This window comes from Phacochoerus africanus, chromosome 1 (assembly GCF_016906955.1).
Source record: "Phacochoerus africanus isolate WHEZ1 chromosome 1, ROS_Pafr_v1, whole genome shotgun sequence".
Lineage (NCBI taxonomy): Eukaryota > Metazoa > Chordata > Mammalia > Artiodactyla > Suidae > Phacochoerus > Phacochoerus africanus.
In genome coordinates this window covers 262,962,867-262,976,735 of record NC_062544.1, presented here as the reverse complement: position 1 = coordinate 262,976,735, position 13,869 = coordinate 262,962,867, and the positions used below count along the sequence as shown (strand labels likewise).

Below are 13,869 nucleotides of genomic sequence, written 5' to 3'. Positions count from 1 at the left end.
TCCATTCTTAGCTTTTGTAAATAGTAATGCAATAAACATTTGAGTGCATGTACCTTTGTGAATTATGGTTTCCTCCAGACACATGCCCAGGAGTGGGATTGCTAGATCATACAGTAGTTGTATTTTTAGTTATGTGTGGAACGTCCATGCTGTTTTCCGTAATGGCTGCAACAATCAACATTCCCACCAATAATATAACTGGGTTCCCTTTCCTCCACATGCTCTCCAGAATTTATTGTTTGTAGACTTTTTGGTGATGGCCATTGTAGCCAGTGCAACATGATACTTCATAGTAATTTTGATTTGCATTTCTCTAAAAATTAGCAATGTCATGCACCTTTTCATATTTTTTGGCCATCTATTTGTCTTCTTTGGAGAAATATCTATTTAGATCTTCTGCCCATTTTTTGATTGGGTATTTTTTTTTTATATTGAACTGCAGGAGTTGTTTGTATATTTTGGAGATTAATCCTTTGTCAGTTGCTTCATTTGCAAATATTTTCTCCCATTCTATGAGTTATCTTTTCATTTTTTATGGTTTCATTTGCTGTGTAAAACTTAAGTTTATTTAACTCCCATTTTTTTATTTTTGTTGTTATTTTCATTACTCTAGAAGGTGGATCTGAGAAGATACTGCTATGGTTCATGTTGGAGTGTTTGGCCTATGTTTTCCTCTAAGAGTTTTATAGCATTTGGTCTTATATTTAGGTCTTTAATCCATTTTGAGTTTATTTTTGTGTGTGGTGTTAAAGAGTTCTAACTTCATTATTTTGCATGTAGCTATCTAGTTTTCCCAACCACCACCACTTAGTGAAGAGACTGTTATGTCTCCATTGGATATTCATACCTCCTTTGTCATAGATTAGTTGACCACAAGTGCATGAGTATATTTCTGGGCTTTTTATCCTATTTTATTTATCTATATTTCTGGTTTTGTGCCAGTAAGATACTGTTTTGATGCCTGTAACTTTGTAGTATAATCTGAAGTCAGGGAGCCCGAGTCCTCCAGTTCCATTTTTTCTTTCTTAGGATTGCCTAGTTTATTTGATCTTTTTTTTCCCAAGGCCACACCCATGGCATATGGAAGTTCCCAGGCTAGGGGTCAAATCAGAGCTATAGCTGCCAGCCAACACCACAGCCACCGCAAATGCAGGATCCAAGCCACATCTGTGAACTATACCATGGCTCACAGCCATGCCAGATCCTTAACCCACTGAGTGAGGCCAGGGATGATACCTGCATCCTCATGGTTCCTTGTTGGATTCATTAACCACTGAGCCATGAAGGAAACAACCTAGTCTGTTTGATCTTTTATGCTTCCATACAAATTTTTAAATATTTTGTTCAAGTTCTGTGAAAAGTGCAATTGGTAATTTGATAGGGATTGTGTTGAATCTGTAGATTGCCTTGGGTAGTATACCCACTTTGAAAACACTGATTCTTCCAATTCAGCAGTACGCTGTATCTTTCCATCTGTTTGTGTCCTCTTTGATTTCTTTGATCAGTGACTTACAGTTTTCAGAGTACAGGTCTTTTGTCTCTTTAGGTAGGTTTATGCCTAGGTATTTTAGTCTTTTTGATGTGATGGTAAATGGAATCGTTTCCTTAATTTCTTCTTCTGATCTTTCATTGTTATTATATAGAAATACAAGAGATTTCTGTGTTTTATTTTTGTATGCTGCAACTTTACCAGATTCATTGAAGAGCTCTAACAGTTTTCCGGTGTGTCTTTAGGATTTTCTTTTCTTTTTTTTTAATTTCTTTTTTTTTTTCCACTGTACAGAATGGGGGCCAGTTACACTTACTTGTATACATTTTTTTCCACCCTTTGTTCTGTTGCAATATAAGTATCTAGACATAGTTCTCAATGCTACTCAGCAGAATATCATTGTAAATCCATTCCAAGATGTATCCAATAACTCCAAGCTCCCGATCCCTCCCACTCCCTCCCTCTCCCCCTGCAGAAGCCACAAGTATTCTTCACGTCCATGATTTTCTTTTCTGTGGAAATGTTCATTTGTGCTGGATATTAGATTCCAGTTATAAGTGATATCATATGGTATTTGTCTTTCTTATTTCACTCAGTGTGAGAGTCTCTAGTTCCATCCATGTTGCTATAAATGGCCTTATGTCTTTCTTTTTTATGGCTGAATAGTACTCTATTGTGTATCTATACCACAGCTTCCTAATCCAATCATCTGTCAATGGACATTTGGGTTGTTTCCATGTCTTGGCTATTGTGAATAGTGCTGCAATGAACATGCGGGTGCATGTGTCTTTTTCAAGGAAACTCTTGTCCGGATATATGCCCAAGAGTAGGATTGCAGGGTCATATGGAAGTTCTATGTATAGATTTCTAAGGTATCTCCAAACTGTTCTCCATAGTGGCTATACCAGTTTACATTCCCACCAGCAGTGCAGGAGGCTTCCCTTTTCTCCACAACCCCTCCAACACTTATTTGTGGACTTCTTAATGATGGCCATTCTGACTGGTATGAGGTATCTCATGGTAGTTTTGATTTGCATTTATCTTATAATCAGTGATGTTCAGCATTTTTTTCACGTGTTTGTTGGCCATCTGTATATCTTCTTTGGAGAAATGTCTATTTGGGTCTTTTTCCCATTTTTCCATTGATTGATTGGCTTTTTTGCTGTTGTGTTGTATAAGTTATGTATTCTAGAGATTAAGCCCTTGTCGGTTGCATCATTTGAAACTATTTTCTCCCATTCTGTATGTTGTCTTTTTGTTTTCTTTTTGGTTTCCTTTGCTGTGCAAAAGCTTTTCAGTTTGATTAGGTCCCATGGGTTTATTTTTGCTCTAATTTCTATTGCTTTGGGAGACTGACCTGAGAAAATATTCATGATGTTGATGTCAGAGAGTGTTTTGCCTATGTTTTCTTCTAGGAGTTTGATGGTGTCTTGTCTTCTATTTAGGTCTTTCAGCCATTTTGAGTTTATTTTTGTGCATGGTGTGAGGGTGTGTTCTAGTTTCATTGCTTTGCATGCAGCTGTCCAGGTTTCCCAGCAATGCTTGCTGAATAGACTTTCTTTTTCCCTTTCTATGTTCTTGCCTCCCTTGTCAAAGATTAATTGACCGTAGGTGTCAGGGTTTATTTCCGGGTTCTCTCTTCTGTTCCATTGGTCTGTCTGTCTGTTTTGATACCAGTACCACACTGTTCTGATGACTGTGGCTTTGTAAAATTGCTTGACGTCTGGGAGAGTTATGCCCCCTGCTTGGTTTTTGTTTCTCAGGATTGCTTTGGCAATTCTGGGTCTTTTGTGGTTCCATATAAATGTTTGGATTGTTTGTTCTAGTTCTGTGAAAAATGTCCTGGGTCATTTGATAGGGATTGCATTGAATCTGTAGATTGCTTTGGGTAGTATGGCCATTTTTACAATATTGATTTTTCCAATACATGAATGTGGAATATCTTTCCATTTCTTTCCATCTTCTTTAATTTCCTCGATTAATATCTTATAGTTCTTAGCATATAAGTCCTTTACCTCCTTGGTCAGGTGTATTTCGAGGTATTTGATTTTTGGGGGTGCAATTTTAAAAGGTATTGTATTTTTGTGTTCCTTTTTTAATATTTCATTGTTGGTATATAGAAATGTGACTGATTTCTGAGTTGTAATCTTATATCCTGCTACTTTGCTGAATTTATTAATCAGTTCAAGTAGTTCTGGGGTTGAGTCCTTAGGGTTTTCTATGTATAGTATCATGTCATCTGCATACAGTGACAGTTTTATCTCTTCTCTTCCTATTTGGATGCCTTTTATTTCTTTTGTTTGTCTAATTGCTGTGGCTAGGACTTCCAACACTATGTTGAATAGCAGTGGTAAGAGTGGGCATCCCTGTCTTGTTCCAGATTTGAGTGAGAATGCTTTCAGTTTTTCTCCATTGAGTATTATATTTGCTGTGGGTTGGTCATAAATGGCTTTGATTATGTTAAGGAATGTTCCCTCTATACCCACTTTGGTAAGGGTCTTGATCATGAATGGATGTTGGACTTTGTCAAATGCTTTTTCTGCGTCTATTGAGATGATCATATGGTTTTTGACTTTTCTTTTGTTCATGTGGTGTATGAGCTTGATTGATTTGCATATGTTGAGCCATCCTTGTGAATCTTGGATGAACCCTACCTGATCATGATGTATGATCTTTTTGATATGTTGTTGGATTCGGTTGGCTAAAATTTTGTTGAGAATTTTTGGATTTTCTAGGTATAGTATCATGTCACCTGCAAACAATAATAGACTTACTTCTTCATTTCCAATTTGGATTCCTTTTATTTCTTTTTCTTCTCTGACTGCAGTGGCTAGGACTTCCAAAACTACATTGAATAACAGTGGTGAGAGTGTATATCCTTGTCTTGTTCATCATCTTAGCAGGAATTCTTTCAGCTTTTCATCATTGAGAATGATGTTAGCCATTGTCATATATAGCCTTTATTATGTTGAGGTAGGTTTCCTCTCTGCCCACTTTCTGGAGGGTTTCTACAGAAATGGGTGTCGAATTTTGTCAAAAGCTTTTCCTGCATCTATTGAGATGACCATATCGTTTTTATTCTTCATTTTGATAATGTGGTTTATCACGCTGATTGATTTGCTGATATTGAAAAAAATCCATACATCCCTGGGACAAATCCCACTTAATCATCATGTATGATCCTTTTACTGTGTTGCTGGATTTCATTTGCTAGTATTTTTTTTGAGGATTTTTGCATCTATGTTCATCAGTGGTATTGGCCTGTAATGTTCTTTTTCATGTAGTGTCTTTGAATTGGTATTGGGGTGATTGTGGCCTCATAGAATGAGTTTCGGAGTGTTCCTTCCTCTGAAATTTTTTGGACAAATTTCAGAAGAATAGGTGTTAACTCTTCTCTAAATGCTTGATAGAATTAGCCTGTGAAGCCATCTGGTCCTGGACTTGAATTTGTTGGAAGTTTTTAAATCACAGTTTCAATTTCAGTACTTGTGATTGGTCTGTTCATATTTACTATTTCTTCCTGGCTTAGTCTTGGAATATTGTACCTTTCTAAGAATTTCCAGTTCTTCTACATTGTCCATTTTATTGCCATATACTTGCTTATAGTAGTCTTATGATCCTTTATATTTCTGTTATGTCTGTTGTAACTTCTCCTTTCCCATTTCTAATTTCATTGATTTGAATCCTCTCCCTTTTTTTGTTGATGAGTCTGCCTAAAAGTTTATCAATTTTGTCAATCTTTTCAAAGAACCAGCTTTTAGTTCATTGATCTTTTCTATTGTTTTCTTCATTTCTATTTCACTTATATATGTTCTTATCCTTATGATTTCTTTCCTGCTACTAATTCTGGGTTTTGTTTGTTCTTCTTTCTCTAGTTGCTTAAGTATAAGGTTAGCTTGTTTATTTAGGATTTTTCTTGTTTCCTGAGGTAGGCTTGTATGCCCTAAACTTCCCTCTTATAACTGTTTCTGCTGTATCCCATAGGTTTTAGATCCTTGTGTCTTCATTGTCATTTTTCTCTAGGCATTTTTAATTTCCCCCATTGATTTCTTCAGTGATCCATTGGTTGTTTAGTAGCATATTGTTTAGTCTCCACTTGTTTGTTGTTTTGAATTTTTTTTTGTCATTGATTTCTAGTCTTGGAGTGTTGTAGTCAGAAAAGTTGCTTGATATGATTTCAGTTTTGTTAAATTTACTGAGGCTTAAATTTGTGACCCAGAATGTGATCTATCCTAGAGAATGTTCCATGTGCACTTGAGAAGAATATGTATTCTGCTGCTTTGGGATGGAATATTCTATTAAATATCCATTAAGTCCATCTGGTCTAATGCATCATTTAAGACCTGTGTTTCCCTGTTGATTTTCTGTCTGGATGATCTGTCCATTGTTGTAAATTAAGCGTTAAAATTCCCCCATTATTGTGTTATCGTCAATTTCTCCTTAAGGCTGTTAGCAGTTGCCTTATATGTTGAGGTACTCCTATGTTAGGTGCATATATATTTACAATTTTTATATCTTCTTGGGTTGATCCTTTGATCATTATGTAATATCTGTCTTTGTCTCCTGTAACCATCTTTATTTTAAAGTTTATTTTGTCTGACATGATTATTGCTAGTCCAGATTTCTTTTCTTTTCCTTTGCATGAAAAATCTTCTTCCATCCTCTCACTTTCAGTTTGTATGTGTCCCTAGAAGTTTGTATGTCTCTTATAGACAGGATTTTCCAAAATGGCATCCTCCAGGGAAGCTCATGCCAATGAAAATTCTTGGGACCTCTCCCTCCAGTGTTCTTCCCCCACATCAAGCTGCAGCCACCCACTGCTTTCCCAAGGGGCCCTCAAAGACCTGCAGTAGATCTGACCCAGATTCTTATGGAGCCCCTGCTTGGCTCTGGGGCCCAGTGCAACCCTGCATGCACTGTCCATGATGGATTCTCTATTTCGTCCAATCCTGTGGAGGTCCTTCTCACAAGTCCTGCTGGCTCTTGATGCCAAATGCTCCAGGGGCTCCTCTTCCCAATGCTAGATCCCCAGGTTGTGGAAGCTAACGTGGGTTTTAGAACTCTCACTCCTGTGGGAGAGTTTCTGTTATATAGTTATTTTCCAGTCTGTGGGTCACCCACCTGGTGGGAATGGGATTGTTTATATCACTAAAGTGCTCCTCCTACCGTCTCAATATGGCTTCTCTGTCTTTGGGTGTAGTATATGTTTTTTTGGAAGTTTCTGGTTTATTTTGTTGATAGTTGTTTAGAAGTTAGTTGTAATTTTGCAATTTTCATGAGAAAAGGTGAGGTTAAGACCTTATAATCTGCCATCTTGTCCTAATCTCCACATCTTCTTAATCCATTCATCTGTCCATGGACATTTAGATGGTTTCCATTTCTTGACTATTGTGAATAATGCTTCTATGAAGAATGGGGTGCATATATCTTTTTGAGTTACAATTTTCTCCAGATATGTGCCAAGAAACTGGATTGCTGGATCCTATAACAGTTCTATATTTAGTTTTTGAAAGAGCCTCCATACAGTTCTTCATTGTGATTGTACCAGATACATTCCCACCAACAGTGTAAGAGGGTTCCCTTTTCTCTACACTGTCTCTAGAATTTGTTATATTTATAATATTTGTATATTTATTAATAATAGCCATTCTGATTGGTGTGAGGTGGTACCTCATTGTAGTTTTGATCTGCATTTCTCTAATAATTAGCAATGTTGAACATCTTTCCATATGCCTACTGGCTATCCATATATCTTCTTTGGAGAAATGCTGACTATTTAGGTCTTATGCCCATTTTCTGATTGTGTTATTTTTTCTGTTGTTGTGGAGTTTGTGAATTGTTTGGATATTTTGGGGGTTAAGCCCTTGTTGGTTGCATCATTTGCAAATGTTTTCTGCCATTCCACAGGCTTTTTTTAATGGTCTCCTTTGCTGTGCAAAAGCTTGTAAGTTTAATTAGGTCACTTTGGTTTATTTTTGTTTTCATTTCTATTGCCTGGGGAGACTGATCTAAGAAAACATTTGTATAGTTTATGGCAGAGAATGTTTTGCCTATGTATTCTTCTAGTAGTTTTATGGCATCATGTCTTAGGTTTAAGGATTTAAACCATTTTGAGGTATTTTTATTTTTGGTTTGCATGGTTTGAACATGTATTCTAGTTTCATTGATTTACATGCAGCTGACCAGTTTTCCCAGCACCACTTGCTGAAGAGACTTTTTTCTCATTTTATGTTCTTATCTCCTTTGCCAAAGATTAATTGACCATTGGTGTCTGAGTTTATTTCTGGGCTCTCTGTTCTGTTCCATTAGTCTGTATGTCTGTTTTTGTACCAGTACTACACTGTCTTGATTACTGTAGCTTTGTAATATTGCCTGAAGTCTTAGGAGAGTTGTGCCTCCTGCTTGGTTTTTGTTCCTCAGGGTTGCTTTGGCAATTCTGGATCTTTTATGGTTCTATGTAAATTTTTGAATTATTCTAGTTCTTTGAAAAATGTGGGTAATTTTATAGGGATTGCATTGAATCTGTGGATTGCTTTGGGTACTATGGACATTTTAACAATATTAATTCTTCCAATCCAAGAGTGTGGGATATCTTTCCATTTCTTTGAATCATCTTTAACTTCCTTGATTAATGTTTTATAGTTCTTGGCATATAAGTCTTTCACCTTGTTGGTCAGTTTTACTCCTGGGTATTTTATTTTAGGAGTTGTGGTTTTAAGTGATACTGTATTTTTATATTCCTTTTCTATTATTTCATTGTTAGTATACAGAAATGAAACTTATTTCTGAATGTTAATCTTTTATCCTGCTACTTTGCTGAATTTACTTATCTGATCAAGTAGTTTTTGTGTGGAGTCCTTAGGGTTTTCTATATATAGTATCATATCATCTGCATGATACTATCTATAGTGACAATTTTGCCTCTTCTCTTCCAATTTGGATACCTTTTCTTTCTTTTTTTTTTCCTGATTGTTGTGGCTAGGACTTCCAGTTCTATTTTGAATGAAGTGGTGAGAGTAGGCTTCCTTGTCTTGTTCCAGATTTTAGCAGGAAGGCTTCCAGCTTTTCTCCTTTGAGTATTATATTGGCTGTGGGTTTGTCATAAATGGCTTTTATTAAGTTGAGTTATGTTCCCTCTATACACACTTTGGTAAGAGCTTTTATCATGAATGGATGTTAGATTTTGTCAAATTCTTTTATTGAATCTTTTGAGATGATTATATGGTTTTTGACTTTTCTTCTGTTAATATGGTGTATAACATCGCTTGATTTGTGTATGTTGAACCATTCTTGTGAACTTGGGATACGTCCCACATGGTCAAGGTATATGACCTTTTTAATGTGTTGTTGGAGTAACAAAAATCTTGATTTTTAAGTGTTATTTTTGCTGTTAAGGATAAAATTTATTCTTCTTTCAATGTATTCATATTGGTATATTTAAGTACTGTTAATTTTTTTTTAAATTTACTTTCATGATATATCTGAAACATTAAGTAGTATTTATTCTTATTTGATAATCAAAGAAATTGAGTCTACGAAAGATTCATTTACTTGCCCAAGTTCAAAAATAAATAAAAATATAATGACCAAATAGCAGATCAAACCAAGCTCATGTGATTGCAGAGCTTATGTTTAACTACCATTCAAATTCAAATAAATTTTACTTAATAATTCATAGAATCAATTTTTGTATTTCTAATCAATAGGGTTACCCTCACCCAATCAACTGCCTAATTTAGAAATGCATGTCTTAAACAATACTTTTTAACATTTCTTTATGTTGTATCAACTCTTATTACTTAGGTTTATACTCATTTTTGAGGCATAACACCCATTTTAACATAATTTACAGAACAATTAACAAATATCTACAGATTTCCTTCTTTGTGCCAGGTATTATGTCAAATCTTAGGCATATGAAGATGAATAAATAAGGCACATGGATATTACAGCTAGTAAACTGAATATTCAATTTAAAGAATGGACTGAAAAAGCTTTATTTTTCCTCTACTTTATTTCAAATATCTCTTTTTTTCTCTGAGATATTTAGGCTGTTACCTTCAATTTTCCAGGTTTTTTGGGGGGAGGGGTATGAAATTTTCTTAACTGGGTAATTAAGATTGATTTTTATGTATTAAAATGTATAGTCAAACACAGCATCAAAACTTTAATATCATCTAATTCAAAGTTTTTTTTAAATCTCCCATCCCAGGCACAAATCTTGGCCCAAACTTAAGGCAGAAGAGGGTGGAAATATTTTTTAAGGTATTTTCTACTTTCTTTCCCTTACATCTTCCCAAGTGTTGGAAGAGAAACAGATAAGAAGACCATACCATCCCTATAGTTTTCTTTTGGCTAACAGTGGCTCCTAGCCAAATGCTAACTCCTTTGTGGGATATAATTGTGTGTTCTTTGGTATATTCCTCTCCCTCGCCCCAGGACTACTGCACTGTAGGCATGGCTAGGACATCCCTTAACCTTAACCTTTATGATCTTTTATAACACTCTTATCTCCTAATCCCCACCCCAGGCTCTATTCCTACATTTCTTTGTGCTGGAACCAGCTTGTCTTAACAGGTAGATGTCACTCAATTATTTTCTCAGTGTCAATGTGGCCAAAAGGAAATTCACGCATTGCCCCACATATGGAGAAAATGCAGGTTGTTTCTACTGCCGCCCTCTCTCCTAGATCTAACTGCCACCAAGGAAATTTTCAGCCAAATATCTGGCTTCTAAATTCATTACACAGGAAGTGGATACTAATATTATTTATATAGCTATGTGCCCAAAAACTTTAGGAAACTAAAGTCACCATGTCCCATAAGCTTTTTCACTATTTTTCAGTTTAGTCTGGTTATTTTTCATAAAGTGTATCATGAAATTAACCTATTGGTTTTGGGCCTGCATTCCTGTTGTGGAACAGAATGTCTGGAATGTAACAGAATGAAATTAGATGGAATGCAATGGATGGGAGAGAATAGAATAGAAAGAATAGAACAAAATAAAAATAATTTTAATTTAGTTGCATACACACACACATACATACACATTGGGGTGTGCCCTAGAATATAGTTTAAAATATATTTCTTATTTTGATCACTGTTGAAAAAAAAATCTGAAAGCCCTTGCACTAGTCCCATATAAGCATCAGCCCTATGACTGTGCAGTGTAATAAATTTTCATCTGGGGAATGAGACGGCCTCCCTTCTTCAAGGCAACCCAGTATGAATTGGTCACCTTTGGGCATCCCTCACTTTGTTTGCTGTATGGGCACCTTACTCCCATCCTCTACATGAAAACACTCTTCTCTAAGATCCCTATTTAGTCTTTTTTTTTTTTTTTAAGAAAAACTCTATTACACACACACACACACACACACACATACATACATATATATATATATGTCTAAAACTCTAATTCATAGATAGATACTTTTATATATCTGGAATGATAGATAGAAATTGATAGTTGCTAGACTAGTTTGTTTTTTTTTTTTTTAAGTAAGCATAGTATGGCTATATTTAGTATCTCTCTTTAGAATGTAACAGTATTTATCAATGCTTGCAGGTTATGGTCTACAACCCGTATTCTAAAACAACAGAAATGATTCCTTTCATTATAAATTGAGACAGTCTCTATGGAAATGCATACCCTTTGTTTTTGAAACCATTTGGGCTTGAATTGTGTCTTCTTGAAAGCAGTATAATAGTTTGTGATTAATATTCACTAATAGCTTTTAAATTAAATCTTTCCTGTTCCTTGTTTTTTCACATGCTTTTGCTTCTCCATTATGATGGTCCATACACCAGGTAGGAGAAAAAACATTAAGCCTCTCCACAAGGGATCATCCTTTCCCTTCTCAGGGAATCTGAATCCCAGGTGGCCCCTACCAGAGATTCCAGTATCAGCATGTAGTTCCTAAGCCACAATCAGGAAACACCCTGAGGGAGGTAAACCTCTCTCTTCCAGTGAGGTGAGGCCTCACCCAATGGAAAAACTCTTTAAAATTAAACAAACATTTCCAGGAAACACAGTCCTCACTCACTTTTAAACAATGAGTATTTCAAGTAAATGTTGTTTTTTTTTTAATTTTTTGTCTCTTTTTGTCTTTTTTAGGGCCCATACCCATGGCATATGGAAGTTTCCAGGCTAGAGATTGACTTGGAACTGTGGCTGTTGACCTACACCACAGTCACAGCAATGCAGGATCCAAGCTGCATCTGTGACCTACACCACAGCTCATGGCAATGCCAGATCCTTAACCCAATGAACGAGGCCAGGGATCAAACCTGCATCCTCAAAGATGCTAGTCAGATTTGTTTCCACTGAGCCACGAAAGGAACTCCCCAAGTAACTTGTTTCTGCACAACTCAAACTCTGGAAACAACCACCACCTACCTCCAGATCTACTCAGTTCCTTCTTTGTCCATCCTCTTCATTTTCCTTTTGTTTCTTCATGTCCAAGCACATTCCCAGAATTGTCCAACCCAGCTTTTTTATTCAGAGCTCCATCCCTATTTCCTTTCAAATGACCACGATTGCAGTTTCCCTCTCTTTAGACTACTTTTTCCCACCTGACCATGCTTTAATTAAGCCCAGGTTCCAGTTGTCTAACTTTGATCCCATCAAAAGGCAATTTCCACATTTCTGTGTAATAAAGTTTTGGAGGTGTCACTTGAATAGCAAAACCAAGAGCTCTCCCTATGCTTGTGTAACATTCCAGTGGTTGTCCCTTGTATGTCCATTTGGGTTGGAGGAATTTATTGAAGAGAGACTCACAGAGATGCTGTGGGAAGAAGGTATCCAAAACCTCACAGCCATCTTCTGGAACTGCCCTAACCTCCGCTGCAAAGGAGATACTTAAGGTTTTATTCATACACTTCTCAAAACACATCTCTTGCTTTGACAGGACTATTGAAGAAGAATTCTGAGCAATTGTGTTATGGTATTCAATATCAAAGCCAGCTTCACCATGCACTGTGGCAAAGAATGGATGTTTAAAGATGCAGAAGTGGGATGGGTATTCCAGAATTGTCTGGCTGTCATTTCTTTATCCTATACAATATGTATTTTTCCCCATAGAGCCCTGCAAGGAAGACAATTTTCAGTGTGAGAATGGAGAATGTGTCCTGCTGGTAAATCTCTGTGATGGTTTTTCACACTGTAAGGATGGTTCAGATGAAGCACATTGCGGTATGTTTTATTTTTAGGAAAATACTTTTTTTTTTAATACCAAAGAAAAATTTTATTAAAGTATAGATTACTGGTTATATTTAAATAGATGAGAAAAGACCAACATGAAAAGGCATCCTCACACAACTGATTTCTAACCTCAATACATTAAAAATACAAAATGATGATCATTGGTTTTAGGTAAGTATTTTTTAATCAATTTCACCTCTACATTTAAATCTTAGAAATGTAAAAGGAAGATTATGACTATATTTTTAGGACAAATTTTGGCTCTTTTTTTCCTGGTAATTTTAGAATCCCTATTTCTATTGTTAGAATAAAATTTAATATGTAACCCTCATTTCTATTTGTTTAAATTTGACTACATTTAATAACCTTAGGACATCTTTACCATCTTCAAGTAAAAAGTTTAAAGTACTATAGAGAGACAACTTCCCAGACACACCAGGCACGCTAGCAACCCTATTAACTGTAATACTCTATACATCTCCTGCAGGCAGAGGCACCTTCAAGCTCATTTATAACTGACTTTCTTATTAGACTTGGCCCTTTGCATTATTGATTCCTCAAAGAATCTGCTCTTCCTCCTGCCTTGAGTTTTTTGTCCAGACCCACTGCAGATATCTATAAATTTATGAGTATTGGTTTTTTCCTCTGTCCTCCTTTGATTTCAAAGAAAATGTTTAATGCTGTTTATGATGTGCCATGCCCTGTAGCTAAGTGCTCTAAAATGATCTTAACATAAGTAGAATTAACTCTGTTTTATTCCTGAGAAAGTTGAGGCTTGAAGAAGTTACATGGCTGCCGAAGATGATACTCCTAGTAAGGGCTAGAGATGTGTTTTCAGCCTACATCTATCTAATTCTAAAGTCAATGCTTTTACTCTGTTTACAATAGGAAAGAACATGTAAACAGTAACATTCACTTACAGTATTGCAAAATGGTGTTTGGGAGTAAAACTATGGTGACATTTTATCTGTTAGATAGACTATCTTTGGTTGGCCCACTCCAGCCTACCCACCAATGGCCTTAAACTCTATCCGAAATGGTTGTAAGATGGAAGGGAAGATGATAGTAACCAAACAGCAAAAAATATAAACCAAATAGCCCACAGAAAATAGTTTCTGGAGAAAGAAGTAGGGGGAAAAATGCCTGAAGTTATTCTTGAACTTGAGTTTTCCTTCTTT

General features: G+C 36.0%; 1 protein-coding gene across 2 annotated transcripts in view; it reads left to right on the top strand.

Annotated features, from left to right (window-relative positions):
* TMPRSS15 (transmembrane serine protease 15) overlaps positions 1 to 13,869 on the top strand; it is a 157,754-nt gene that overhangs the window by 93,377 nt on the left and 50,508 nt on the right. For both annotated transcript variants that reach the window (XM_047794828.1, XM_047794838.1), the window contains one exon: positions 12,572 to 12,682. In XM_047794828.1, the coding sequence (XP_047650784.1) occupies positions 12,572 to 12,682 (111 nt within the window). The remainder of the gene's footprint in view (positions 1 to 12,571; positions 12,683 to 13,869) is intronic.